Genomic DNA, 27,343 nt, shown 5'->3' on the forward strand with positions numbered 1-27,343 from the left:
ACTGCACCGAGGATCCACGGCTGCACAAAGGCTGCCTTTGCTATCCCATTGGGATGCCTGTATATCCTTCAGGTTTTTAATATTTCTTTCTGCTATTATCACATTTAGTGATATGCTTGATGCTAATAAACTCAGGAGTTTTGGTGGACCTTAAATACATGTTTTATTAATCAAACAGTGCTGCAAGACAAAAATGATTTGGATTAGTGTGACAAAGAAATGGCATCGGCTTAATGCTCTGAAGATCAGCTTATCTTTGGGTTGAAAAGAGATGGACTTGTCAGAAGTAAACCCACTGGACTAAGTGGGTTTTTTACAAACAACAGTAGAGTATAGTATGCTGCCGGTCCCTACTTCTAATGTTCAGGAAATTACCTTTCACAGAGAAAATATTCAAGTGAAAAAATATAGCTATTATTGTCTACAACAGGAATGTTTCCTGTTGGAGAACTCGGCACCATTGGCTGAAGTACAAATTTAAGAACGTGCAATGGGCCAGAGAAATTGGTCTAGCTTTGTGGTTGCTGCTCTGTAAAAATGATTTTAGCACTGCAGTCTCTTCTGCTCCGGCAGATAAATGGACCCTGTACCGTCAGGCAGAACTGAAGCCAAATTTGGTTTTCCAGAATTGTACCCAGTTTTCCCCGCCAGCTTGTGCCCTGCACCACTGCTCAGCAGCGGGATGCACAAAAGAGGGAAGGCGATAACAAAGCACCACCAGGCTAATTAGGTCAGAGCCGAGCCGGGAGAGATACGGCCACTGCAGCTCTCCTCCTCCTCTTCTCCAGAACGCGGAAAGGCTCCGCTCCGCTCCCACCGGGCACCGCAGCTTTCCCCGGCGCTGGAGCGGCCCTCGGGCCGTGCGGCGCCGCTCGCCGCCCCCCGCCCTGGGGGCTGCCCCGCCGCGGGGCCACGGCTGGGGCTCGCCCCGGGCGCCGAGCGGGGCTAAGCGCCTCCCCTCGCCCCTGTCCCCCGCCCCTCCGCCAGCCCTGCCCCGCCGCCTGGCACCGCCGCGCCGGCCCCGAGCGCTCCCCGCGCCGCCGCTCCGCTGCTGCTCGGCCCGGCCGGGCGGGGACTTGGCAGGAGCTCCTGGGCAGAGAGCGAGAGTGCCTGCCCCCGCTCCGCTCCGCTGTGGCTTTTGGGTGGAGGAAGGTCTGGGCTCGGCCGAGGAGCAGCAGCAGCAGCCGCCGCCGCCGGAGAGGAAGAGGCAGGAGGGGAGAGCTAGAGACGGAGAGGCGGCTGGAGCCCCCCAAAGTACCCCCCCATCCCTGCACTGCAGGCTACATTTCCAGCTTCATGGGCAAAGTGTGGAAACAGCAGATGTACCCCCAGTACACCACCTACTACTACCCCCAGTATCTGCAGGCGAAGGTAGGGTCCGGCACGCCGGGCGGCGCGGCGGGTCTGGGGCTGGCCCCGCTCCGAGCGGCCGGACAGGGCCGAGCCCGGGCGGGGGCTCCGCGGCTGGGGCACGGCCCGGGGGGGGCGGTCAGGCTGCACCGGGGGACGGAGACAGGAAAGAGCCGACAGCCCCTTCCTGCCGCCCGCCGCCGCCCCGGGAGCCCCCGCCGGGCTTCCACTCCCTCCTCTCTTTCCCGACCGTGCAGTCTCCGACCTGACGCCCCTCTCGCCTTCCCCCTCCCGCTGCCGGGCCCTCCTCTTCTCCAGGGCTCTCGGTGTGTCTCCTCCTTCCCAACCACGTCCTCGGCCACCCCGCCGCAGAGCGGAGCGCTGCGGGCCGCGCTCCCGCTGCCTTCGCCCAGCGCAGCCCCTGGAACGCGGGGAGAAGACCCGAAGTTCGGCCGGCTGGGGCTGCCATGGCCGTGCCTCAGCCGTGGCGGGGGTGCTGCGACATCCCGAGGGGTGGCAGGGCGTGCTTACTGCTGCTATGGGGATGGCCGTATTTAATTCCAATTAATTACGGGCATTGGGGAAGCTGTCGGACTCGGGTGGGTACTCATTGTCTGTGGAGTTGGACCTCTGTGAGCTGCCACCTCGCAGTTTTCAAACTGGATTAAAAAACGCATCAAAGGTCCAGCTGCTGATGGTTAATGTTGTAGACGGGTAGCTGCTTTTTGCGGGGATATGGTTAGTAGTTCTTGCGGTGGAGAATCTCCTCCTTTTTCCCTTTCTCCTTCAAGTCTTTAAGGGCAGCCAGCCCCACTGCTCTAGAAGCATCATGCTGCAAACTGGCAGATGCAGAGGTGGTTGCATCAGCTGTCTGGAACATTTAGCATAAGCCTTTCCAACCACCAGTGACACTCCTCACAAATCAAAACAGACCCGTATGAGTCTTCAATGTGTGAACTTTTTTTAGAGGTTATAACCGTGGTGTGGGGTTTGGTTGTGATTTTTCTATTTTTTTTGCTATTGAAGCGTCTTGCCTCTTTGGCAATGACAGGAAAGAATTCCCTTCCCTTTATCTGCACACTTGATAGGCTCTTCTTTTTATTGTGTTTGTGTTACTGTATTGTGAAATGTATTTTATACTCCTTGGCTGAGAAATAAATTCCGTTTGACAGTCATGAGACATTTTACAAGGCAGCAATGAGGAAGCTTTGAAATGTGCTTTCATATATACAGAAATTGATAGAAATGTGATGAAGGTCTTAAGGTGATTTGAAATGACTAATCTGTTAAATGTGCAATCGACATTAGGCTAAAGATGTACAGGCTATAGCCATTTAAAGATTATGCTGCAGAGTAATCACTGCAGTACCGTTTACATATATATATATATATTTAATGCCTTATTTTAAAGAAAGATAGAATGCCTAAAGGACAGCCTTTTGCATCACTTAGCTGTGTGACTGCATGTACATTCTCAAATGAAGCAAATGTCTTTATTCAGAAACTTTTATCTTCATGGTTATGCATGGAAATAGTAAGTTACAAACCAAGTACATAACATGGAATATATATAAAGCAGTATCACCCAGCTGTTTTGACCTGTAAATAATTGAAGAGGGAGATATACTGTAATAGCTCATAGTAGTTAGTAAAGAATGATCCTAGAAATCCATGATCCTATGAGAAAGCATGGTGGACCATCTTTTGAAAATGTTTCCTGTACAGATAATTTAATATTGATTTGTATTACAGTCAGTGACATCTTCAAACTGTCTTGCAGTCTTTGCTATAAAATTATACAACCTGAAATTACATTGCTCTGTTTCAGCAGAGAGAACACAGATCCATTTGACCTACACACATGAAATGAAATATCTGAGATCCAGTGAAAGTTTCCTGTTTTCAGAGATCTCGATTTTACAAAACAAATAAAAGAAAAATAGTTGTCTCCTTGGTAGAAATACAAGGACCAGTAACTGTAAGTTTTGATACTCAAGTATGCAGAATTCAGTAATACAAGCAATCTTCCCACCATGGATCCCCTCTAAACATGTGGAAATATTAATTTAATTCATAGTTTTTAGATATTCTATTATTTAGGCCCCAAAACAGCTCACTGTCCACTCTATGTCCACTATTTCAGTAAGTCTGGAGAAATATTTGCTTTTTGTTAAACACAAATGACAATAAGAGTAAATCACCTTTGCTGAATGAGTGATGGGTAATGGTACATGATTACACTGGGAGAGGTAGGAAAACATCCTAAACCAGAAGTTTTGCTTCTCATCTTATCCTTATTTAAATAATGATGGAAAATCTGCTGACTAATAATCTGCAAATCAATAACTAGGAGGTGATAGGAATTTCTCGAAAATGGATTTTTCTGTGGAGCGCTCAAAATTACTCATTAGATAAATTGCATACATTCCTAATGGCCCTTTAGGTTAAAATGTTGATGTGGTCAACTATTTTAATTGCTACAAATATGGTTTAGATTTTAAAAAACAGATTTTGTATTTGACTGTTATGATCTTCACAATCTTATTCATGAAGTATTCAAGCTGGTTCAGTGATATATTCTGTGAGGAGATATAAACATTTGCTGTGATTCAGCACCTCCCTCCCCGTATTCTTAGGGAGCTCTGCATCAAAAGAGATTAGTGAAACCATGGACTTAAATGAAATGAGCAAAATTAACATTGGAAGAGGACTTTTAATATGAAATATTATGGCAATGAAAACAGTTTGAAATGGCTTTAAGTTGAAGCTTGTAAAACCTTCATTTTTAGGACAGTTTTTATTCTGGAATATGTTTGATATATCTGCTAAATTTTTGTGTCTTCTAATGAATGTATGTTTTAGGACAGTTCCTATATTGCAGCATTGTATGGCTGGTCAGAGAGCATCAAAAATATTGTCCAAGTTCACCGGATGTTTCTAATGGTTTGGGTGCTTTCTTTAAGCATATTTCCGTAACATTGCTTTTCAAATTTCAGCTCAGTTGTATTTCATTTCCATACTTAAAGCTTTACTTATAATTGAGAGATTTTGTATTTCAACATTTTGGAAAATTATTTTTATTACGATTACATGTGTTCTACCAGTGCTTAAAGGCCTGTCTGCCCAGGAGTAAAACCTGGCTGTGCCGGGCAGAGTATTGTAATATTTAATGAGACAGATTACACATAAACAAATACAAATGTATAGAGACATGTCCAGGCCACAATCTGTTTGCTTTGGTCAAGTAAGAAATAAAAGTGAATCTATGTTTTGTTTTCCCCTATCAAGTGGAATTCAGGGTCACAATGCACACAACAGTTTACAACTAAATTGTGATAACTACCTGTATTACTGGTTTTCCCTTGGAGAGTTATGTGGCAATATGGCTAATTCCCCTGGTAGGCTTCTGTATCATAAAGGAAAGTTCTTTGTATAAGAGAGAGTTCATAGAAGATGGCAACATTTCCTGTAGATAGAATGGCTTATCTAAAGTGTTAAGCATTTCATAGTCATAGATAATACCTATGTGATACTTGAATTCTAGTCATTTTGTATGGCGTTAGGTAACAAAACCTAGACCTAATGAAGTCTGGTGAATCTTGCTGAATTATCTTCAAGTGGGCTTTGAACTTGATCGTTTAGTACCTTCAAACTGGTGCCCTGGCAGCTCTGAGAAGAACTAATATTTCTGGAAGTTGTGTAGGTTTGTAGGCAGGACTGTAGATTGATATAAATTGTAGTGAGCAGGCAGATTCTGCCATGTAAAAACTTTGCTCTCAGGCTGTTGAGAGCAAACCTTAAAATGGGAACACTTAATTTTTACCCAAGTCTGTTGATGGCAGAGTTAGAAGGAAATCAGTTATTAAGCAGTGTAGACATGAAATTATCTTATTAGCAGACACTGAATAAGCTGCAGTTTAGTGTCAGTATATGAAATCAATAGACTGATGTGGAACCATCTGCTTCTAAAGCAGAAGAGGTAGGACCTGCTAATTGTTTGCTGCTATTGTGTACCTTGGCACTGCATTCTGCACCAAGCACAGGTCTGTTACCCTTTAAAAAGTTTTAGTAGCTCATGGGCTGATTTTCATCAGAATAAATGATTACTAATTCCAATTAGTTAGATTTATTCTGTATGCACTAAGACTGCAAAATCTGTACATAGTAAAAGACAAGTTTACAGTAAAGCAGAGTACATGTGTTTATAAGGTTGGATAAAAGTAATTTGCACATTTTGTGTTCTGGGAAGTTATATTAATTGTCCATAATTGTGATCTCTGTGGTTCTTCACTGAGCTTAGAAATTCATTAAAATAAAAGAAAAAAACCCCACAGGTTAGTTGCAGACAAACTTTTTGTCTCCACAGAGTTACCTGATCCCATTACCCTCTTCAGCCTCTTGAATGTGCTCTCTCCCATTCCAGCCAGGCTGGAGGTTTATTGTGCAACTATCCAAAGAATTCCTTCCAAAAATGTACTCTATTGTGGAAGGGAAAGAATTTTAAAATCCACCAATTTTAAGAAAAGCTTGAGCATTTTGGTGGTAAGGTAATCCCTCTGACTTCATTTCAGAGGATGGAAAATAGAGAGAAATGAAGAGTATTACCTAGAAAGAGCATTTTCTTCCAAACATCCCAGTCTAAAACTGGGAACATCTGTTTACATCCATACACCAGTATACACACAGTAACTTTTCATCACTGGTCACAGTGATTGTTCTACATAATTGTTCCAGCCAGCTTGTTTTGTGAGGGGCATCTCTGTCCTTGTCCCAGTTGTAGCTACTTTTAACTTCTAAAGTTCAGTTCAGGTGGTCTGTGATGAACCAGAAATATGCCCTTCAGAAAGTATTTCTAGAAACTCTGGCTGGAATAATTCTTATATATGCAAAAGTCTTTCTAGAAATGGGTTGAGCAAAGTTCATACAAAACTCTGCAAGTGTTCATAACATGTATTTTGATGTACATTGTTGTAACTCTCTAAATAACTCTGATAAAGGAACATGAAATGTAGTAACACTTCACAACACCATCATCTCGAAGACTGGCTTTGTTGAAGCCAGCATGAGTTTTGCCTTTGGTTTCAGATAAGCAACATTTACTAGAACCTTGATTTATGGTTGGATTATGCTCATCATGCTTAATTTGGAGGTGATTTGCAATGACATGATGGTCATAATCTTCAGAGGAGCAAAAGTTAGGGAGCACAACACAGAGATTGTGTGATCAGGGCTGGAATCAAGGAAAAGCAGCAATGGCATCCGTAAGGTGTGTTAATTTTGTATTTTTCTCCAAGGGAATCTTTTAAAAAGAGCTTTTAAAGCCACAACTTTCCTCCCCAAATCTAGCTTCTTTATAGAGAGGAATGGTATAAATATACACACGCTACAGACTGAATTTACAAATGACAAAGTAAAAAATATTTTCTCCACTGAATTAATGGTAGAAATTACAGGTTCTTATTAGCTTTGTAGTTTCTAGAAGTTTGAGACTAAACTCATCCCTCGAGTACACCATGCTTGGGGCTTAATTTGATGCTGTGTGATTTGCCTCATTTAACAAATGTCAACAAAATCTTGGTCCCTCTCTGTGATTCTGTAGTAACTTTAGTGCAGACATACGAGCAGATCCTGAGTCTGATGGTCTTATGGAACTGACTTTTACAGAAGAGTGATAAACCAATCTGTGACTTGAAATAGTCTTGAGACATTTATTCAGTGCTGTTTTCCTTTTGTATTTGATTGTTAACCCCCTCCAGGCACCGGGTTTGAGTCTGTGAAGTTTATATCCAGTAGGTAGGCAACAGCTGTAAGAAGCCAGAATTGCACAATGTCTGATTTGTGCAAGTGTATTTTCTAGCTTTACCTTCAGCACAGGATCCCAAGGCAGTCATGAAAGGTGTGCAATAAGTTTGTGGGGGGAGAGGCTAATTTTCTTTTAATAAAACAGTTCTTTAAAGTATGGGTTTTTTTCAAAACTCAGCTGATACTCTTCCTAATAATAGTAGGGTTTTTTTCTCATTACTTTTAAACCAGAATTGAGCATGCTATATACTTCTAAATATTTTGCTTCTACTTAGAGAATCAGTCTCTAGGTCTCAGTCTCAAGGATAAAGTTTCTTGAGTAAATTTCTGAGCTTCCACTCAGTGTTGAAAGAACAAAGAAAAGGTAGGCAAAATTATTCACATTTTTGAATGGAGAATAATACAATGTAGCTAAGCATTGTTTTCTAAATCTATTATTCTATAAAACAATGCCTTTAAGAAACATGTCTACTTAGTATATACATCAAAAACCACCTTGGACACAATTTTTCATCTGCTTTGAAGTCCAAGTAGCAAAGTTTGACCTATCAATGTTGATAGTAGATGCATCATTCTTACTCAGAAAGGTAATTGATACTACTAACACAGTGCTTCTAATGAAAGAAATGTAACTGTGGTAGTAGTAAAGAAGTTTGAACAAAGGCGTAGTAATAAATGGGAAAATATAGCTCTGTACAGTTATGTATTTCCGTTTCAGTCTTCCATAACTGAGCAAGTAACAGTGGTTTTTAAAAATAAATTGTTTTTCATTTAATTATGCTTTTGGTTTGAGAAATAGTCCCTTAAAAATGTATGCTCAGATTTAGCTAAAATTATATACTTGTGTTTGTTGTATTGTATAGACTTTTTGTGAGCTGTGCAAAGTAGTATTCACAACTATTTTTACTGGAAAAACTCCTACTTTTCTAAAAAAGTGAAAAATGTTGGAAAAGCATGCTGATAAAAATCTGTTCTATTCGAGTTTAATTCATTTCAGTCAAAACAGACACACAACAGATTCAGGTCATATTTACTGTGGTTAATAGATGATAATTATTATCTGACTTCATGCATCTTCTTAGTCTTCCTCAGCTGAAAATACCAAGATCTGCATTTAAATGTTATTTCAGTAAGTTCTGAGCTGAATTGTGTTATCTCAGAATTGAGGAAGACAAGGAGCTTGGACGTGGGTACAACCAGATACACAGCTCACTTGTTCCATGGTAGCTTTCAGAGTACTGTGTTCTTGTTCGTGGTCTGAGACTGTAAGAGCACATTTAGTCTCAGTTGTTCCGACTTGTTGAAAATATTTCAAAATATATTTAAGATAAATTTCTGAAATCTCAGCATGCATGTAAGGCCTGTGAGAAATGCTTCATATTCAAGGTAGATAAACAGTGCTTACTGATACAAAATGGAATACAAAATGTTTGGTGTGACTCTTGTGCATTGAGAGGGAAGTATTGATCTTTTCTAGAGAAGTGGAGTGAACAGGCTTCACTTTGTGGATTTTACAACAGGTTAAGAAATGAATTCCTGTGCTTGTCTCTTGGCAACACACACTGACACAATTTCCACAGCAGTTTATAGGCTCTGGTAGTATCTGTGACCTCTTCTGTCCCTCAGGCCATAGCTACATAATCACTTAAATTTTACATAACTATGCACAGAGCCAAAAAGGGCAATCTTGTCTTCCCCCATTGCTCCCAGCAATCCATTCCTATCCCTTTCCCTGTGCTGGCCCTGTATGATCAGTCAATGAGCTGAATCAAGAAACCAGTCTGGCTGAAAACTAACCCCAAACTCCCCAGCTGCAGTATCTTTTCACAGTGGAGAAGCTAGTGAGATACTTAAGAAATTTGAGATTTGCATGGCTATGGGTGAAATTGTCTCCAAAAGAAGTCCACCCTCTTAGGCCTCACCTTTGTTTGATGCAGTGGTGCTGTGTAGCTCTTCTGGATAAAAGGTTTTCTGTGGCCTTGGCCAACAGGGCTCTTAGGTTACCAAAATCTGCTGATTACACGTAAATGCAGATAATTGTTAACATAATTTTTCTACTATATCTTCTCTTTTGTTTTTTCAAATTGTGTTAGATGTTGGTGCACTAAGTGTTAAAAAACCCTTTGAGTCTGTCTTTCATTCTTAGGACCAATGATTCTGGAGGTAAGTGTGAAATAATTTGCTGAGAGGGCTTAAGTTAGGTATAGGCCTGGGAGAAAAGAAAGAATCAAACGTAAATGAAACTTCCAGAGGCCTTGTAGCATAATGTTACATCTAACTTTCCATTTTCAGCACAGTGCAACATTGATATTTTATTTCATTCTGGGGAAAGGGGGGAGAAGGCTGGCACTTCAAATTAGCAGCAGCTGCAGAATTAAGACAAGGGTGTTAGTGACTCATTTGGAAAAGTACTAGCTAAAACATTCTGTCTCCTAGAAAAAACATTAAAGAAGGGTTTATGATACAAACTTTGAATTTTGTGAATAGTGTCAGTGACCCTCTGGTTTCCTCTGGGTAGCTTTCCTGATTAGTGACCATTTGCTTTTGACTATTGCACATGAAAGTGAGTGGAATACATGGGGACATTTTGGAGGGGGAAACATAGCTCCTATCAGGGTCAAAGGCTCTAGAATACCTCTTACTTCTTTTGACCCAGTCAGTTGTCCAAAAGCTCAGATTATTATTGTTCCAGGTAGCTGGAAAAAAGGGCTATGTGTAGTAGCTTCTTTGATGTGTTTGAATAAATGACAGAGTAGTCAAACTCCAGTTTCCCTGAACACAGGGAACTTGGGTCATAGAAGGAGTTTCTTTGTTCTCAGTCCCAAATTTCTTTTCCCAATTCATTATTCTCACCACTCAGGCCTTTTACTGGACTGTATTCAAAGTGCTTGTATTTAGGTTGTTCTCTACTCTTTCCACATCTGTATTTAGGTGAGGTTTTTTTCCTTTCTCTGATGAGTATGGGTATTTCCCTCTTTTATGCCCAGGTCCTACAGATGGCTTTATTTAGAAGAGCAGGCTATTTTAAGAACAGAAGGCTAAGGGGAGATCTAATTGCTGTCTAAATGTATCAAATGAGGATGCATTGAAAAAGTGGAGCAAGACACTTCTTGGAGATGCATGGGGTAGGATCACAGGATAATTGAAGTTGGAAGGGACTCCAGGAGCTCTCTAAATCAGCCTTTTGCTCAGCTCAGGTTTGTCTAGAAGATCAGACCAGGCTGCTTAGAGCATTATTCGGTCTGTTCTTGAAAGTCTCCAGGGATGGAGATGCACAGCCTCTCAGCTGTGCTAGTTTCAGTGCTAGCTATTAGGGATTTTTTTTCCTTATTTCAAGTCTGAACCTTTGGTGTTTCAGCTTAGGCTCATTGACTTGTCCTCATACCATGGACCACTGTAAGAACCTGCCCCTTCTCCTTAATAACCTTCTCAGAAATTTCCATTCTATAAATGAAAAGCTGCTATTAACTCCCACCAAAGCCTTCATTTCTCCAACTCAAACAAACCCAGTTTCTTCAGCTTTTCACAGAATATGTGATCCAGTCCCCAGCCATCTTGACAGCCCTGCACTGAACTCGCTCTGGCTTATCATTGCCATTTACTGGGGGCCCAAAACTACATTTGGGATTCTGAACGGAGCCTTTCAAATGGGGGATAGTCACTTCCCTTTCTGTGTGCAGCCCAGCAGCAGCCAGAGCATGCTGCTGGCTTATGCTCGGCTGGCTGGCTGCCACAGCCCCCAGGTCTGTTCCAGCAGAGCTGCTCCTCAGCCAGTCAGTTCTCAGCTGACATAATTTCAAGGGACTCTTCCTTTACAGGTGCAGAACTTTGCACTTCTCTGAGGTAAAAATGTTTAAACACACCAGTCCTGGTACAGAGACTTGTAGTGCTCCACTTGGTCCAGGTATGACGTTCACTGCTCTCCCCTTGTCTGCAGAGCTGGTATTTTATCATAGAGGGGAATAAGCAATAGGGTGAAACACAATGGACACAAGTTAGGACATAAGAAAATTGTGATTACATATGAAGAAAATCTTTTTTTTCACTGTAAGTGTGACCCGAAGGTACTGAGAGAGGTTTTGGAATTTCTTGGAGATGGTGAAAAACTCAACAGGTCCTGAGCAACCTGCTCTTGGAGGGAAGTTGGGCTTGCACGACCTCCAGTCGTCCTTCCCAAACTAGTGTGTGATTCTGTAAGGCTGGCCCTGGTAGCCATCCATCAGCATGAGAGGCTCTAAAGAAACTGCTACTGTTCCTTCCGTGTTCCATCATTGTAAGCTGTGCTATGGAATTTGGAAAGGAAAGGTATAGAAGGAAATCCCTTTTTCTGTTTAACAGGCCAGGCATTATACAAATATGCAAATGACATTGCAATAATCATAAATCATGCAAATTCCCGTATGCCATTTTAGCAAATATCTTGTTTAAGCGGCTTAAAATTTGAGGTTTTAGGTTTGTCTATTTGTTTTTCTCCTGGCAGAACATTATAGTGCTACAAAATTATGCTGTAAATTGTGACAGACTTGTATACATTCTTATACCAAACCACTTTTTTGGGCTGGCATTTCTTGCTCCTGCATCAAATCTGAATGTGATGATAGGTTTTTGTCTGGAACATGGATTAAAAATTAAATAAAACAATAATTAGCCCCCAAATCTTGTTTCTTTCCAGCAGACATTATTTGGAGGTACAGCAGAATAATGAGGAAGGCAGTATTCTTTCTAGTGGAAAAAATTGGAAGAATTTACATGTTCCTATTGCTTTTCGCTAACAGTTCTGCTATATTTCACATGACTTTTCTTCCAAATTACAGTAAGTTCATCAGCTGCAGGAGCTATGGATACATGAAAGGCTTCCAAACCCACCCACCCAGCTTCTTTAGCTCGCTCTGCTTTTATTAGCACTTCTTTCCAGTGTCTTTTATATACTCTCCCCCAGATTTTCTAAGGATTTTCAATGGCAGGTATAATAATAGGAACTCACATGTTCCCAAATCCTAGAGTTACTTGAAGATGCTGCTTTTACTAGATCTTAAAAAAAAATAAAATCACAGCTATGGTTGTCAACCAGATTGGTGATGAGAAAAACATGTAAAACCCACCAAATGTCAGTTCCTTTTTACACTGCTAACTAAACTGATCATAGCTGTCCATTAATTCTGAAAATCAGGTTCCTTGTTAGGTGCCAGAATATATATTTAGGGACCCTACACTGGATTAAGTTGGCCCTAAGATGACTTTCATTGCGAGAAAGTCAAAGATAGCAGCATTATCACTGCAAGTCATTGTAACAGAGAAGAAATTACCAGTTGAACACTTCTTTATTTTCTTCTTTGTCCTGGAGTGTTTACCTTGATGGTGACTGGGCTATCCAAATATAAAAAAAAAGTGCAGATTTTTCCAAAAATATATAATTGGGAAAAAAATGAAGATACATTTGTGTACTAGGGATGTTTTTGCTCTTAGGGATTTTAAATGCTATTCTTGGAATTTTATTTAGTTGGAGGCCTGGGACTAGGGAGGAGTGTTACCAAGCATCTAACACTTAAATGCTGAGTAGCCATGCTACTTTCTGGGAGAAATAGCAAAATACCATAGTAAAAATGAAAGAGAATGACAAAAGTTTACTTTGCCATGTTGCCCCCAAAAGAGGCAGGAAAGCAACTATGCATAATTTACATTTGTTGCCCCTTTCCTTCTTTTAAAAATTGAAAGTGGAATTCTATGTCAGATGAATAATTGAATAATGATCACATGAATAATAGATACCTTTTTATTCATATGAAATATAATGGGCCATTTTCCATGCTTACTTACACTCTGTTCAGCTCTGTCAAGGTTAGTAGAAATGGCTCCTCTTTTACTGATGTTTATATGAAGTTTAGAAATGTGTATATGCTGAACAACAGAACTCCTGGCATTTCTGTGCCACACCTTTAAGAATAGGAGTTTTTCTGAGTGTTGTCTTTGAAAATGTATTCTGTCTTTCTCACTGATGGAAACTGTGCTACTCTTGTCATCCAGGGAGGATGCTGCACATCCCAGTGCTCTGGTGGTGGTTGTATGCACGCTTTTTAAAAACATGTTGGATATATAGTCTAGTTTAGATTTAGCTACCAGTTGTTAGAAAATATTCACAGTTGATTCAGTTTCCATGATTGACTAAATATTGTTATTCTTTGATCTTTGAATGTGTGGTGTCTACTCTGCAGGATAGCCTGTGCTTCAAGTAATTTAGATATTAGGCAATCTAGTGAAGTATGGATGTGCATGTATTATTTATAAAATATTCTGGGATGCTGTCTGTGTAATGAAGGCATTAATGTGTAAAATGGGCACTAGTTTGTGATTTTTTCGTAAATTAAGACCTCAGTCCTTCTCTTGACACTGTTACTGAGCTGCATGTGTTCTTTAATTTAAATGTCCCTCGAATCTAGTCTTTGCAGAAAAATCATGAATCTTCCTTTTATATCAAGAAATAATAAACATAATATTAAGTTGAATATTTATTTTATTACAGCCCCCATTTTTCAGTTTAAGTGACCTGGAAAATCTCCAGACTGTACCAGACAGCCTGTAGCTTTAAAGCAGAGTTCAGGAGCCTCTGGATGCATTGGAGACAGCAAAAAGAAAGAAGGCTGGTATCAAGGGTTGTGTACAAATTTAAGCAACTCTGGCTTGCCTAATTACTGGATGATGTCAGGAGACTGAGCTGGGATTTCTGGGAGTAGAAAGCTGAGAGCCATGTCTGGGAATGACAAATATTTCACAGTTTTAGTGAGAATCTTTTGGTAATTGATACTTACAGGAATAGCATCTGGAAAAAAGAAAAGGAAACCATGTCTCAGAATGCCACTGAGATAACAGCAGAGAAGTAGCAGGGGTTCTGTAATTTTATTTAATGTTGGCTTCACTGAAGCGACAGACACCTTTAGAGCTACCCACTGTTAGTCCTTGCTCCCACATTGAGGCCCAGAGCACCTTGTCTTGGGAGTGATGGGTTTGGACAGAAGGGAGATGGTTCCATGGGGCTGATCCAGTTTGATTTCTCTGCCCCCAGCGCTGAGCTTGTCTCTGGAATAGGCTTAAATAGGCTATTAGCAGCTGGCTGTAGACCTGTCTCTTGAGCCGTGTGTTGTCATTTGAGATAGGAAAAGAGGAAAAGGTAGCTGAAAAGTACAAAGCCAGATGAAGGGAAAATGTAAAGAAAACTAATTTTGAAAGAGGAAAACTGCTGTTGTGAACAGATAAGGGAAAAGGATAAGGGAAAAGAATAAGTGAAAAGAGCACAGAAGAGCAGAAGCCCAATTCAGTGGAGAGGCTGTGGCATGTGTGCCACAGCATGGCACAAGAAGACACCTCCAGCTGCCAGGCCATCCATGGGGAGTTGCATCTCCAACAAAAGGAGATCGAAGGCAGTATTCTACAAGAACTCAGTTTGGGGATTGCTAAAGTTCAGCAAGAATAAAAGGTTATTTTTACAAAAACAATGGATGATTTTAGGGAGCAGACAGACAAGACCTCTGGCAAAGGCCTTGTTTTATACAGATTGTGAGAGGACAAAAGGTGCTCCTGGGACAAATGTGACAGTTATCTTTGCCTCTTATCTGCTGCAGCCCTGTTGTGATACTGGATAGTATCAGTTACAGAGGTAGAAGTTACAGAGGTAAAATTCACAGAACTGAAGAGTTTTGCATTTCTTTTTACTTCTTGTACCTTATACATTTGTTTTCTCATTACACTGAAACTAGAGTAAATGCAAAAACTTCCTGAACACTCTCTCAAGCAATGTGGTGGTATTGCAATTCTTTGTGATATTTTGTATGTTCATAAATTCTCTTATGCTGAAAGGTCTGGCATGAATCTGAATCCAAGAAAATACACAGTGTAGCAAAGACTAAATGGAGTTAGTATCCACTTAGCAGACAGAGTATCACTGCTCCGAGCAGAATTGGCTAAACAGAAAAAAACCCCAGAAGGCTCCCATCTCAGTATAAGACATCAGAAGAGTATGCATGGAGAATAGAGCTCAGTTGAAATGGTACAGTATATCAGTCAGAATGAAACTTAGAATTTACAGTAACTTGTCTTTTTAAGCTTCAAGCATAGAGACATGCTTTCTTACATTGGTTTTCCTTGCTCATTTGTGCTGTATGTGCTATCCCAGAACCCTTATGTGTCCAAACACACTGCTCTGGTCATGCGTCAGTCAGCTCAAGGCTGAGGTCCATCACTGCAGCCTGAGGAGATCCCATGTTTGGACTAGAAATAAGATTCCAGCCTGCTTTGGTGAGCAGAGAGGTGGGCTTTCTGTTTAAATTAAGATCCCTTGGAGGAAAAAGCAGGAGCAGGTTAGCAGTGCTCAAGTCATCACTGCAGAATAGCATTTGCAGTTTCCATAGCTGAAATAGAATGATCTGTATACTTTAATTCGTATTTTATGTCAAGTGGCCAGAATCACTGTGTGTTATGGCTTTTGGCTGTGGTGGAGATCCTACTCCAAAGGAGTAGCACACAGAGTTTGTATTTTTCTGTCATGACCTACCCCTGTGGAGCAACACAGCCCACAAAAGGGCTTTGGTGTTATGGAGAAGGAGTTGCAAATAATGCAGAGTGATTTTTGTGCTTTGAATATGCTGTCCTGAAGCTGTAACTACATCAAAACAAGAGAAGATCCCTTTTATTTCATTCATGTTTAACGTCTCTGTTTTGTAGCTTTTGCTTTTCTTTCTTTCTGATTTTTATTTTTTTGATCACAGGTTATATTGGGGATGTTAACACTCAAAAATTATAACATCAGAGTTCTGCAGCATATAGTTTCATCCTGCATCTCTGTTGTGCGCAGTCATCCCCTGAGAATGGTATTTGGCATCTAGTTCCTTGACTCTGACAGCAGAGATCCTTGAGTGTAACTCAAGGGTAACTGCTGTGCAAGCACTGGGCACAGTATTAGCACAGCGAGCACTGGTGGAAGGCCAGGTATAAGGATTTATTAGGTATTCTGGAAAAATTATCTCCAAATACTTTCAAGTGAGCAGAGCTTTCTTCTTGAAAAAAAAGAGTACCATTGTCCAAAACAGCTTAATCCACTTTCAAAGCCAGCTAAACAAGAAAAGGAATTCTTCTGCAAGCTGATTGCCTTGTCACAGTGTTGCTTGTAGATGTAGTTATATTTAAATCTGTTAGTGGATGCACGAGGCTTCTGTTCCTGCTTCTTTCCAGGACGAAGCCTTAAAGGTTTGATGATACTGAAGTAAACACACTGGAGTGTTACAGAGTAAAAGCTGTCAACAGTGCAGAGTATTGACGCTAACGAGATTTAGAGCTTGTCTGCACCTAAAAATATAATGGAATTTATAAGGAAATGCTTTTCTGGAATTATTGAGTGCATTAAATTTCCATATAGGTGTTCATGTATCTATACATCCCTATCCAGGGTTATTTCAGAGTAGTTCTGGTAATTTTCCAAATGTAGACAAGACTTAATTAAGCTGACTCAGTGTGCTAAACTCATGTCACCTAAAACTCTAGTAACTATATTGTCCTCTAATTAATGATTGTAATAGTTTTAATTATATGACTAAATCCAGTAATAGCAGAAGTAAATAAATGCACAATGAATATTTATTCACTTCACTAAGTGAGCATTTTCCCTGCCTGCACTATTCAGGACTGGGCTGCAGAGCACTTGGCAGAACACAGATGAGATTTCTCTGCATTCTTTTTGATGTCTCCTTTCTTGAGAATTACGAGTACTGAAATTACACAGGTATCTTGGATTTAATTTTAAATTGAAAGGTTTCTAGGATGTGAAGTAGTGCACAACACAAGTAATTACATGAATGTATCATAACTATATTAACGCATTTAATTAAATACTAAGAGTTTTAGAAGTAAAAAGTTATGTTACACAGAGGAATGAATATGAAGTTGCTTAGCTTTATAAAAACCACATTTACTATGATTTATACATAGACACATATTTCATGTAATTGCAGTAAGTGTTGGTAGAGACCAACTCTGCTCAGTTGTAGCCCCCCAATTAAAATCGGAGGGGAATGGAGTTAAGTAATGCTGAGTACAATTTGACACTAAATACAGGAAAAACTCAGTTGCAGCGTGCAGCATGTTCTACTTTTGGGACTCTTACAGACTTCAAAGAGAATTGTACATTTGCATCCCAGGGCAGAAATTGGCTGTATGCTTGGAAGCATGAAATCTCTCAAGGTAATACTTCATAACTATGGAATGTATCCCATGACTGATACGTAGCTAAGAACTGAGAATCAAGTTACACATTAGGAATACTTGAAATTAAATATTTTTTCTAGTTAAAGAGAGCATTATGCTGGGTAAACAATATATGTTTTCTTTTTCTAGAAATGCATTGGAGCATAAATATATGAAGCATTTAAATATGTATGTTTGTATTTCCTGGTCTTTATTGGATTTTAGTAATAGTTCTCTAAGCAAAAAAGGTTTTTTTTCTTGATTTAATTTATTAGAGTTTTATGTTTGACTCTTGAAGTTTCTATTTTTAATTTCTTTTTACATTCTTTTTTTTTTTTAATATCAATTAAGTTTGGGATTTTACGCAGTTAATTTCCAAACATACCAACTTGTTTCAGCAAGGAAGGAGCAAATATCCCTAAGATCCTATTAGCATCTGCACAGAAGCATTCACTAAGGCACTGTAAGTGGTTTTTTATTTAAAAAAAACAAGTTACTGAGAACAAAAAATAAATTGGTGAACTTTGTTGCATCCAAAACGGACAATAATTTCCTGACTATTCATTCTCACAGTGACCCAGACCCTTGCAGGTACAGAGAATGTCCTCAAGCGGATGTTCTTTCCATAGTGTCAATTCCGCTCACTTTTCCCGAATCCATTCCCAGTACAGGCTGAAGCCCCATACTGGGCGGGTTTAATGAGGGGTGTTGGACCCATTCTGTCTTGTTTTCTTCCCATTTCTCTGCCTGCCTAGAGTATTGTTGTGCCAGGGAAGGTGATGATCATGATTTTGGCTAAACATCTCTTATAGTTGAGGAGACCCTTCTCCTTTGCCTTTGACCAGTGTAAGAAATTGCTGAGGATCCAGCCAAACCTTCAGAAACAAATTCTCAAGAGAAATAGAAGAGGATGTTTATTTGAAATGAAATAGATAGTAAAGGAAAAGCAGATTTTCTTGTATTTGTTCTTTTGCTTCATGTTCTGTTCCTATGAGCCCAGGTGGTCAGGAGGGTTGTCTCTAGAAGCTTCGTATGACACACTGGAAGATGCTTGGCCATTGATGCAGGTTATTGGTTATTCCTCTTTCTTCCCTTGGAGCAGGTCGGCAGCCCCGCACGCAGGCCAGGCATCCACTGCATGGCGTGGGAGGGCTCAGGGGGCTTTCGTGTCTCAGGGAAACCCAGGACACAAAGTCCTTAGGAATAAGCAAAAGGGGTAGAAGAAGTGTTTGGTGTGATGATCCTTTTACCTTTAAGGTAGACTACTACTTTTTAAAAAACTTTGTTGCATTCTGTGCATTCAATATCCTGTGACTAATGGGTACTATTAGGGAAATCTCCAGTGTTAGGAGATAGTGTCAGGCTCATCGCAGACCTGATAAAGTACAATGCAACACATTAATCTCATTGTCAGGAGACCTATATATACATCTCAGCTGCAACAGAGATGTTATTTTTTGCTAATACTTTATTTCTGTCAGTTTTAACAACCTTCAGCTCTGCATCGCAATTCATAAAATGCTTAACCATGAAAACAGCATTTGGAACTTATTAATGTAGTTAAGAATATTCACACGATTAAAAATCTGAAGTTTTAGCTGACCTTTGCAGATCAAGTCTGAAGTCTGCCTGTCTTTACCAGAGCTCTGAAATGTCTAGATTCTGACAAGCACATAGATAAAAATGTAGGTGTGATGTACTTTGCTAAGTTTTTAGACATATATAGTTGGGGTTGGGTAAATACTATACTGATTTTTCTGTTGTGTTGCAAAATAAAAGCCATTTACAAAAAAGCACATCTTTCAGTACTCATCCCCAAAAAGCAGTTTCATGTGAAGACTGCATTTATGTGCAGTCTAATGGCAATTTCTTCAGTAAAAATTCACTGTCCTCCTGAAAATAAAATGCTGCAGCACTTATATAATAGAAACTTGGAACACTGTAAGTTATGTCCTTTGAGCAATAAATGAACTTTCTTCTTAAATTGAACTGAAGTTTAGGAATGCAGTGTTCTTTGTCTCATAATTGTCTGCCTACACACACCCAGTCGGCACTTCGAACAACTCGCCACTGAAGAAGCACACGACCTATATTTTTGGTCTCAGATGTATATTTTTGTAGTTGAAGATGTCTTTACATTAACAAAAATAACTTCATAATGATTATACATTAGAGTTAAAGGTGCCAGTTTTACATTATTATGTGCATACATACTTGTTAGAACATGAATGATATTTTCAGAGTAACCATACAGTTAATGGAACTTTTAAGTGTTTTTGGCTCCATTAAAGTCTTCAACACCATGTTTGTTGAACATGCACTTTTCTTCTTACTAATCTAGTCTTGCCATTTGTTAGGCAGTGATGAATATGTCCTCCAGACAAACTAACAAAAGACAATAGATCAGTTCTCCATCCAGGAAAACAACACAATGTAAACAGAATATTAGACAAAGGCTTTAGAGGACAACCCACCAAACTGTAAAAGAAAAAGGTCAGCCCGGTATGATGTCTCTAACTGTGCTTCAGAAGAGGTAAATATAAAACCATAAAGAAAAGCAACTGTCATTAAAAGCTAAGCGTAAAAAGCACAAGCTTCATTATCGTGCTGATCTGGATGAACCTTAAACAATGTTTACAGTAAGGTTTGGAGAGTTGCCTAGCACTGGTGTATACACAATTAAACAACATAGCTGAACTTTTCTTTCATGTCAGCATACTGCTGAAAAGACCTCCATTGTACTCATATGATAGTCATTCTTGGAACTTACAACATAAACAGGAGGAGAGAACATTGACTTGTAATTCTATCCCATGGTGGCTGAGTGCATTGCGGGGCACGACTGCATTTTCACCTGTACAGCTTAAGGAGTAAATTATATATACAAAGTAATGGTAAGGGCATAGCAAAACCTGAACTCAGTTTGGACCTGTGAACATGTACCTGAATTTGGGAGTTGCAAGTATGGATTAATAGTTATTTAACATACTGCAAAATTAATTCTGATTGGTTTGGGCACCCTTATTTCTGTGACTAGTAAGCATCCATATACTTGTCCCTGCTTTGGTATAGTAACCCATGAAAGGCCAACACAAATTACTGAAGGAATAAAGGAAAGTCAAAGCAACAAGCCAGTTGGTAGACTTTGAAAGTGGATAATCTGAATTGTAACTGCAGTTCAGCATGTCATTAGTCCCAGAAATACTTGTGTTTCACATTATAACACTAGGAGTTTCCAGAGTCACCAGTATTATTTTTTATTTATTCTAGTTTTTTTCTTTATTACTTTGAATTTTTTAAAAATATGAATTATTTTGGATACCACTTTTGCATATGTATATATCATAATCGTTCTTGTAGTGCTTGCAACTAATGTTATTTCACTAACTGGCCACCCTTAGTTCCAATTAAGCTGTTTATTTTTATGTAGAGACTATACTCGAAGGAACATTTTTAATGAAAAACTTAATGGATGTGTGTAAAAATGAAAGTTAATGTAGTATATGAATTTAAATGTACAGTATATGACTTGTTTAACTGCACAACAATTAACAAGATTGTGTGCAGCTGATGACACTGCAGAAAAATGGACACTAATTGAATGGTACATGAGAAATGTTCCGAAGTTTCATCAGGATCCAGAAGAGGAGTTCAAAGCTTACAAACAAATTATAAACATAAATCACAGAATCACAGAATGGGTCAGTTTGGAAGGGACCACAGCAGATCATTTGGTCCAACCTTCCTGTTTGAGTGGGGCTATTCCAGAGCACATGGCACAGGATTGTATCCAGACAGTTCTGCAATATCTCCGGTGAGAGAGACTCCACAACCTCTCTGGGCAACCTGTTCCAGTGCTAGTCACTCTCACAGTAAAGTTCTTCCTCATGTTCAGGTGGGACTTGCTGTGCATCAGTTTCTGCCCTTTGCCTCTTGTCCTGTTGCTTGACACCACCGAGCAGAGCCTGGCTCCATCCTCTTGTCACCTTCTCTTCAGGTACTGACAGGCATTGATAAGGTCCCCTCTCAGTTGTCTCTGCTGGAGGCTGAACAGGCCCAGCTCTCTCAGCTGCTCCTTGTAAGAGAGATGCTCCAGTCCTTTAACTATCTTCATAGTCTTCTGCTGGACCTGTTCCAGGAGCTCCATGTCTCTCTTTTCCTGAGGGTCCCAGAACTGGACACAGCACTCCAGATGTGCCTCACCAGGGCTGAGCAGAGGGGCAATGCTGGCAATGCCCTTCCTAATGCACCCCAGGACACCATTGGCCTGCTTGGCCACAGGGACACGCTGCTGGCTCATGGACAGCTTGTTGTCCACCTGGACCCCCAGGTCCTTCTCCTCAGAGCTGCTTCCCAGCAGGTTGGCTCCCAGCCTGTACTGGTGTGTGGGGTTATTCCTCCCCAGGTGCAGGAGCCTGCATTTGTTTCAAATAGACAATGTTTTCTTTCAAATATTCTTTTTCTTAATCAAGACCTCTTGACCTTTGCTTTCTGTTGGGATAGTACTAATCCTGTGCAATTTCAGATAATCACAAGACTCATTCATCAGAGATGAAAACAGGTTTTTGTATTATTTGTACACTTGAAATTGAGGTGTTTAACCTATACGTTTTTTACACTTTCACTGAGCTGTTTTTAATAATTTTTGCTCATTGACCAAAAATTATTCATGCTGCTGTCTGAAATTGCAGTTTATTACAGTTGTGATAGAATAATTACATTCTACTCTATACTAGAGCTGGTAATAAGAGGAAAAATAATCATTTTATGTTGTCAAGACCCTCAATCCCTCAGTGGTGAATAACTTTCAGTTTTCAAAAAAAGGCCTCTCATTTATCTGGACAGATACTCAGCTGGAGGACAGTGACATGTCAGTATTATTGCTTAAAAAATTCAGAATTTAGGAGTAGTGCATGGACTCTTGTGTGAGAAGTAGATAAAAAATTTCATTAGCAATCCTGTGGCATGTTTGCTGACAGCATTAGAAAGTGCTCTTCCAAGCAGCCCAATCAAGAAGTGAATGTACAGGGACTTTATTACCATTGAAGTATATTTTCTCAAATTACTGCCCTTTGAATTAGGCCTTTCTGTCAGATGCAATTCATGTTATATTGCCAACTGTTGCCAGTACCTTTCCCTCATATCTTTAATACAAAAAAGTTCTTTCAATATCTAATGAGTTCTTTCTTGTTATGTTATGTTGTGTTATGTTATATTTTAATATTTCTTTTTATATTAGATGGCTTTCTGTATATTCTGGGAAGCCAAAGGAAGGTCCTGGCTTGCAAAGTCAAAAGAATATCTTGACAGTCTAGGTGCAAAAACTGATGGATAGGCACTGGGTAGACTGAGAGAGGAGTTGTCCATTTGCTAGTACACCGCTTTGTGTCTGCAGGCTGGAAATGAGCTCTCTGTGGGGACACCCTGGGCTTAGACAGTGACTGGTGCAAGAATTGTAGTCTGAGCAGAGTAAAAGGAAATGCCAAACATAAAAGCACATCAGTAAAGTCAAAGCTGTGTCCACTGTGCACTGGAGAGGTTTCCCTGTGGGCTTGGGTGAAATTTTTGTTGCTATCTATGGGTAACATCATCCATATTAACTTGAATGGGCTTATGCCCAGTGAATGGAGAGAGAAAAACTCCAAAAGCTGGTAGATTTCACTTTCAAGTGCAACCATCACGTTTCCTTTAAGACTGTAAGAATATCATGCTACACAGCATGTCTTGTGGCTGTAAAGAATTCTGCCTTAATAACATTTTAATGTTTGCTAATATAAATCTACCTTCTTGGCAGCACAGTTTTCCCCTAATAATGGCATGCATTTGTAGCTACTCCCCCTGTGTACTGATGTCAACAATCCTGGTGCAGATAAGGAGTTGTCACTGCTTCCGTGATAAATTTGTATTAACTAGAGCTAGAGCGTATTTCATTTGTTAACTCCTAAACTGGGACTTTGCTCAAAACTAGCTTATCGAAAATAATTTATAAAAAGTATGCTTCGCTGATTCTTTTTGTTATAAGAGGAAGCTGCCATCTTATTTGAGTGTTACTTGTCTTTTAATAGTGACTTAGCTTTTTAAAGTAAGTGAGAGGATGTTACTTGATATTTCAAAATGTGAGCCAAATGTCTTTATACTTCAATGATAACATGACTGGATTAATTTTCTAAGGTTTTCACTCAAACATTAGCAAAGTAAGTGTTAAAATAAATATCAAAAGATAAAAGAGAAATAAAATACATCTTCTGGTAAATATTTTCTGGTATATGTGTGGATCTAACTTACGTTGCTTTAAGATGCTACAGAATCATGAGGTCCTATTTATATACCAAAACAGGCCTAAAATGATACATGAGAAATGCCCAAGCATTGCATTGTTCCCTGTCCAGTTTCACAACTGTTATTAACTCATTAGACCCAATACATCCACTTGCTGTACATTCATGGCAAGATCACTTCAGCTACTCAAATCATTATTTCAGTGGAATTCATAGTCCTGTGCTGCACCCCAGAAATTCAGTAATATTCGCTTATTCATTGTTTCCAGGGAAAACTAACATGAACTTGTAGACCTTTCTGCCCAACACACCCAGACATGCAGGTTTAATTTTGTTCAAGTATTCTTTATTTGCTCAGTCCCTAACCACTGATGTGATTGGTAATAGATAAATGAGGAATCCAGATACAAATCATACAATAGGCTTCCCTTCTAGTGATCCCCATAAAATCTTGATGCTTAACCTATAAATTGTTTGAATAGTTTTGGGTTTTCTTTTAAGATAAATTCTAAGTACAAGTTGCCAGAATGTTGCTGTAGTGAATTGTCACTGAAATTTACTGAATTTAGATTTCTTCATCAATTCTTTTAGAAAGTTATTGTTGTTTATTTTTTCATGACACAAGAAGCATGACAAAAAAGGCACGAGCCAGTTCAACTTGTAGACATAAAAAAATATAAACCACTGAAAACCATCAAGCTAATTATGGTATTAAAAATTGACATCTCCCGACTCCATGCTTCCTTTTTTTAACTTCTGCACAAGGACAAAAATGGATGTGGTGTACATGTGAAGCAACATGAATTTGCAGTCAAAAAAGAGAACTATTAACAATAAACATCCATGGATGCAGTACTGAAGGACTTTCTTTCCAAATGTGTCCTGTTGTAAAGCACTGGGATTACTCATAGTAGTAGGGATTTGTTCTGGGACTTTACAGGGTTGCCACCCAACCATTTTGTGGCTCCCAAGATATGCAGGCTTTTATAAAACACAGAAGAGCTGAAGAGCATAGGGAAAGTACTTCTTTATATGTAGTCTTGCCACTTCGGAGACGCCAGGACATGCAGGTCTTATGGTGCCATCACATTTTAAACAGAACTCTCCAGTGCTTTCACTAGCAAGTTGTACTTGAGAATTGATGGCAAGAATATGACCCCGGTGTGGTGTGTGCTTGCAGGCTGAGCAGTGGTGGGAGGCCAGCTGTGGAATGTGGGAAAGTGGCTGAACTGCTGAAGTCATGCAGGGAATGTTAAATGTGTCTCCAGCTGGCAGGGAGCTGTGGCTTAAACGCAAGCTCCAGGTTCTGGGTATTGCCAAGTGTTCCCGGCACCCTCGGCTCCTGCTGCCCTCAGCATGGCGCCGATACAAGTCGCAGATGGATCGAGAAGAAAATTAAATGCTTGTCGCCTTTTAGGGGAGTTTTAATGGCAAATGGAGTGAGGCAGTGAAGGCTAAAAGTTTCTTATCATGAACTAAGTGTTATGGTAGCACAACCAGTGAGAAGTGTGGTCCAGAAAAGTTAATACTGCAAAGAAAAAGAGCTCTCATATTTTTCTTTTTTATGTATCCTTGGGGTATGGTCCTCAGAGAAAATGCAATTCACCCCTCTTTAACAACCCGCTGAACAGGGGGGGAGGGACTTCTCCTGCAGCTTAGCCAACACATTCCAGCTTCATAGTAAAAGCACCAGAGGCAGGGACTGCTACCTATCTGGCATGACAAAGGGCAGAGGGGGAGTCCGTGGAAGATGTGATGCTTTTCTAGGTGGGCAGTTAGAATTTCCTCATGTCCTCCAGTGTTCCTTGATTAGCAGAGCAGCTGCTGCGAACACCCCTAAGGGATACCTGCAGATATTTTCACCTGATTTTTTTAGCATGCTGATATCACTTTACATCAGCCCAGAGCCAATGAGAAAATATGTTGAGACAAATTCTGCCGAGGTGCCAGTGAGGTGACTGCTGGTCCAAGTGCACAGGCTGTGTAATTCCAGGTCTATAGGGAGAGGACTCTGTAGATATACCCTATATTGTCTAAAGGTATACAGAGAGCACAACAGTAAAGCTCAGAAGTGGCAACTGTGTTACGAATAACATAGAAATTTAGAGTACCATCTATTAAATATTATTAAATCAACAGCAGAAAATTGCTTTTTACAAACTGCAGTATTTTACTGCCAAACCATGCAAGTCCCTAGCAACAGTCCTCCTTTGTAAACTCCTTGTTGTCTTCCTAAGGGTAATTTTCATAACAAGATTACAATTTCAAATCATCAAGAGAAAGCACTGATGGGCTCTTTTTCAGCTTTTGCTTAGCTAAAGGCTCCACCCAAGTAACTCTGGTCATGAGACATTTTCTTCTGTTAGAGTCATAACTCAGGATGTGTCACAAATGCCATTAACATTGAAAAAGACACAGGCTGAGCCTCCTTATTTTTAATCCTGACCACAAGCCTCTTGACTCTGGATCAGTAACAGAATGGAGAAACATGAGAAAAATGCACTTTTAAACTATTCCTATGCAAGCAATAATTTAAGGGGGTTTAGAGATTAACTCTGGTGAATCTGGCACAGATGTCAAACATTACTTTCCCCATCTAACCACACCCTCCTTGTCTATCCTCTCCCTACTCACACACCCCAGTGAGGGCAGCAAGGGGACACCTGCCCATGCCTCTGCTGTTCCCTGGAAGAGTTTGACACTGCCACTCAAATTTGCCTTGCTTCATCCATACAGCACCATCAGCACTGCTTCTTGGAGAAAGGTATCCCCACCTTGGTAACTACCTAGGACCAGAGAGGAAAGTGTGCTGTAGGCAGAAGGTGAGAAAGCAATGTATCTGGGATGGTCATAGAGCCTCATTAAAGAGAATCTAGTTGGGGAAGGGGGTGAGGACACAGCAGCCAAGGGAATACAGGAGAGCAGCAACAGAAAGACTACCTGGCAAGCACATGAAAGCTCACCTTCCAGCCTCCTCCTCAGTCTGTCCTATGGGAATAAAATTCTTCTCACAGTCAGGAGTTGGGGTGCCTGAAAAGTAATTCTTGTGGTGCAGGAGGCTGGGGAAATTTGGGGGAAAAGTTCTGCAGAGCGGAGATACCACACGCTGTATTTGGAGCAGCTGAGGCTCAGGCATTCCCTTCTGCTCATTCTGCCAGACAGGCATTTTTGGCAGAAGAGCAAAAAGGACACCTGGAGGCAGCAATACCTCAAATTACTAGAGGCACGATTGCAAATGCTCATCTGCCAAAGCCTAACTTGTAGTAAGAACATTCACTGCTGTCCAGTAGTCAACAAACAGAGTCGTTGCTGTATGGATTCAATAGAAGCAGCTGGTGCAAGCAGTGGGTCTAAAGGAGGTGAACAGCAGACGAACATTAAGTGCTCGTAATTTGTGCTCCGAGGTCTGCAGCTCAGTTCAGATCAGTATCCTTTAATACAGAAGATACATTGTAAAACTAAAGCTGTGTTTTCAGATGTGTTCTTTTGTAGCAGTACCAACTTCAAGCATCCATCTTTGTCTCCAGCCATTCGAGCTGCTAGTGGGGCCATACAATGAAATAGATCTGGGAACCAGCCCAGGTTAAAAATACACAGCAAAAATGAATACTAGGAACAAGCAGGATAAGGGGGGAAATGTTTATGCTAGTATTGTTGCTGAAAGAAATTTAAGAAACTTTGCA

The 27,343-nt window shown here is 40.2% G+C and overlaps 1 protein-coding gene across 3 annotated transcripts in view; it reads left to right on the top strand.

Moving 5' to 3' along the window:
• Positions 1-1,032: 1,032 nt before the first annotated feature.
• RBMS1 (RNA binding motif single stranded interacting protein 1) overlaps positions 1,033-27,343 on the top strand; it is a 147,397-nt gene continuing 121,086 nt past the window's right edge. For 2 of the 3 annotated variants that reach the window (XM_032115269.1, XM_032115272.1), the window contains exon 1: positions 1,034-1,371. In XM_032115269.1, the coding sequence (XP_031971160.1) occupies positions 1,297-1,371 (75 nt within the window). In that variant the 5' untranslated portion in view covers positions 1,034-1,296. Of the gene's footprint in view, positions 1,372-27,343 lie in introns of all 3 variants that reach the window. The other variant, XM_032115271.1, reaches the window with a different exon arrangement.

The sequence above is a fragment of the Corvus moneduloides genome, chromosome 7 (assembly GCF_009650955.1).
Source record: "Corvus moneduloides isolate bCorMon1 chromosome 7, bCorMon1.pri, whole genome shotgun sequence".
Lineage (NCBI taxonomy): Eukaryota > Metazoa > Chordata > Aves > Passeriformes > Corvidae > Corvus > Corvus moneduloides.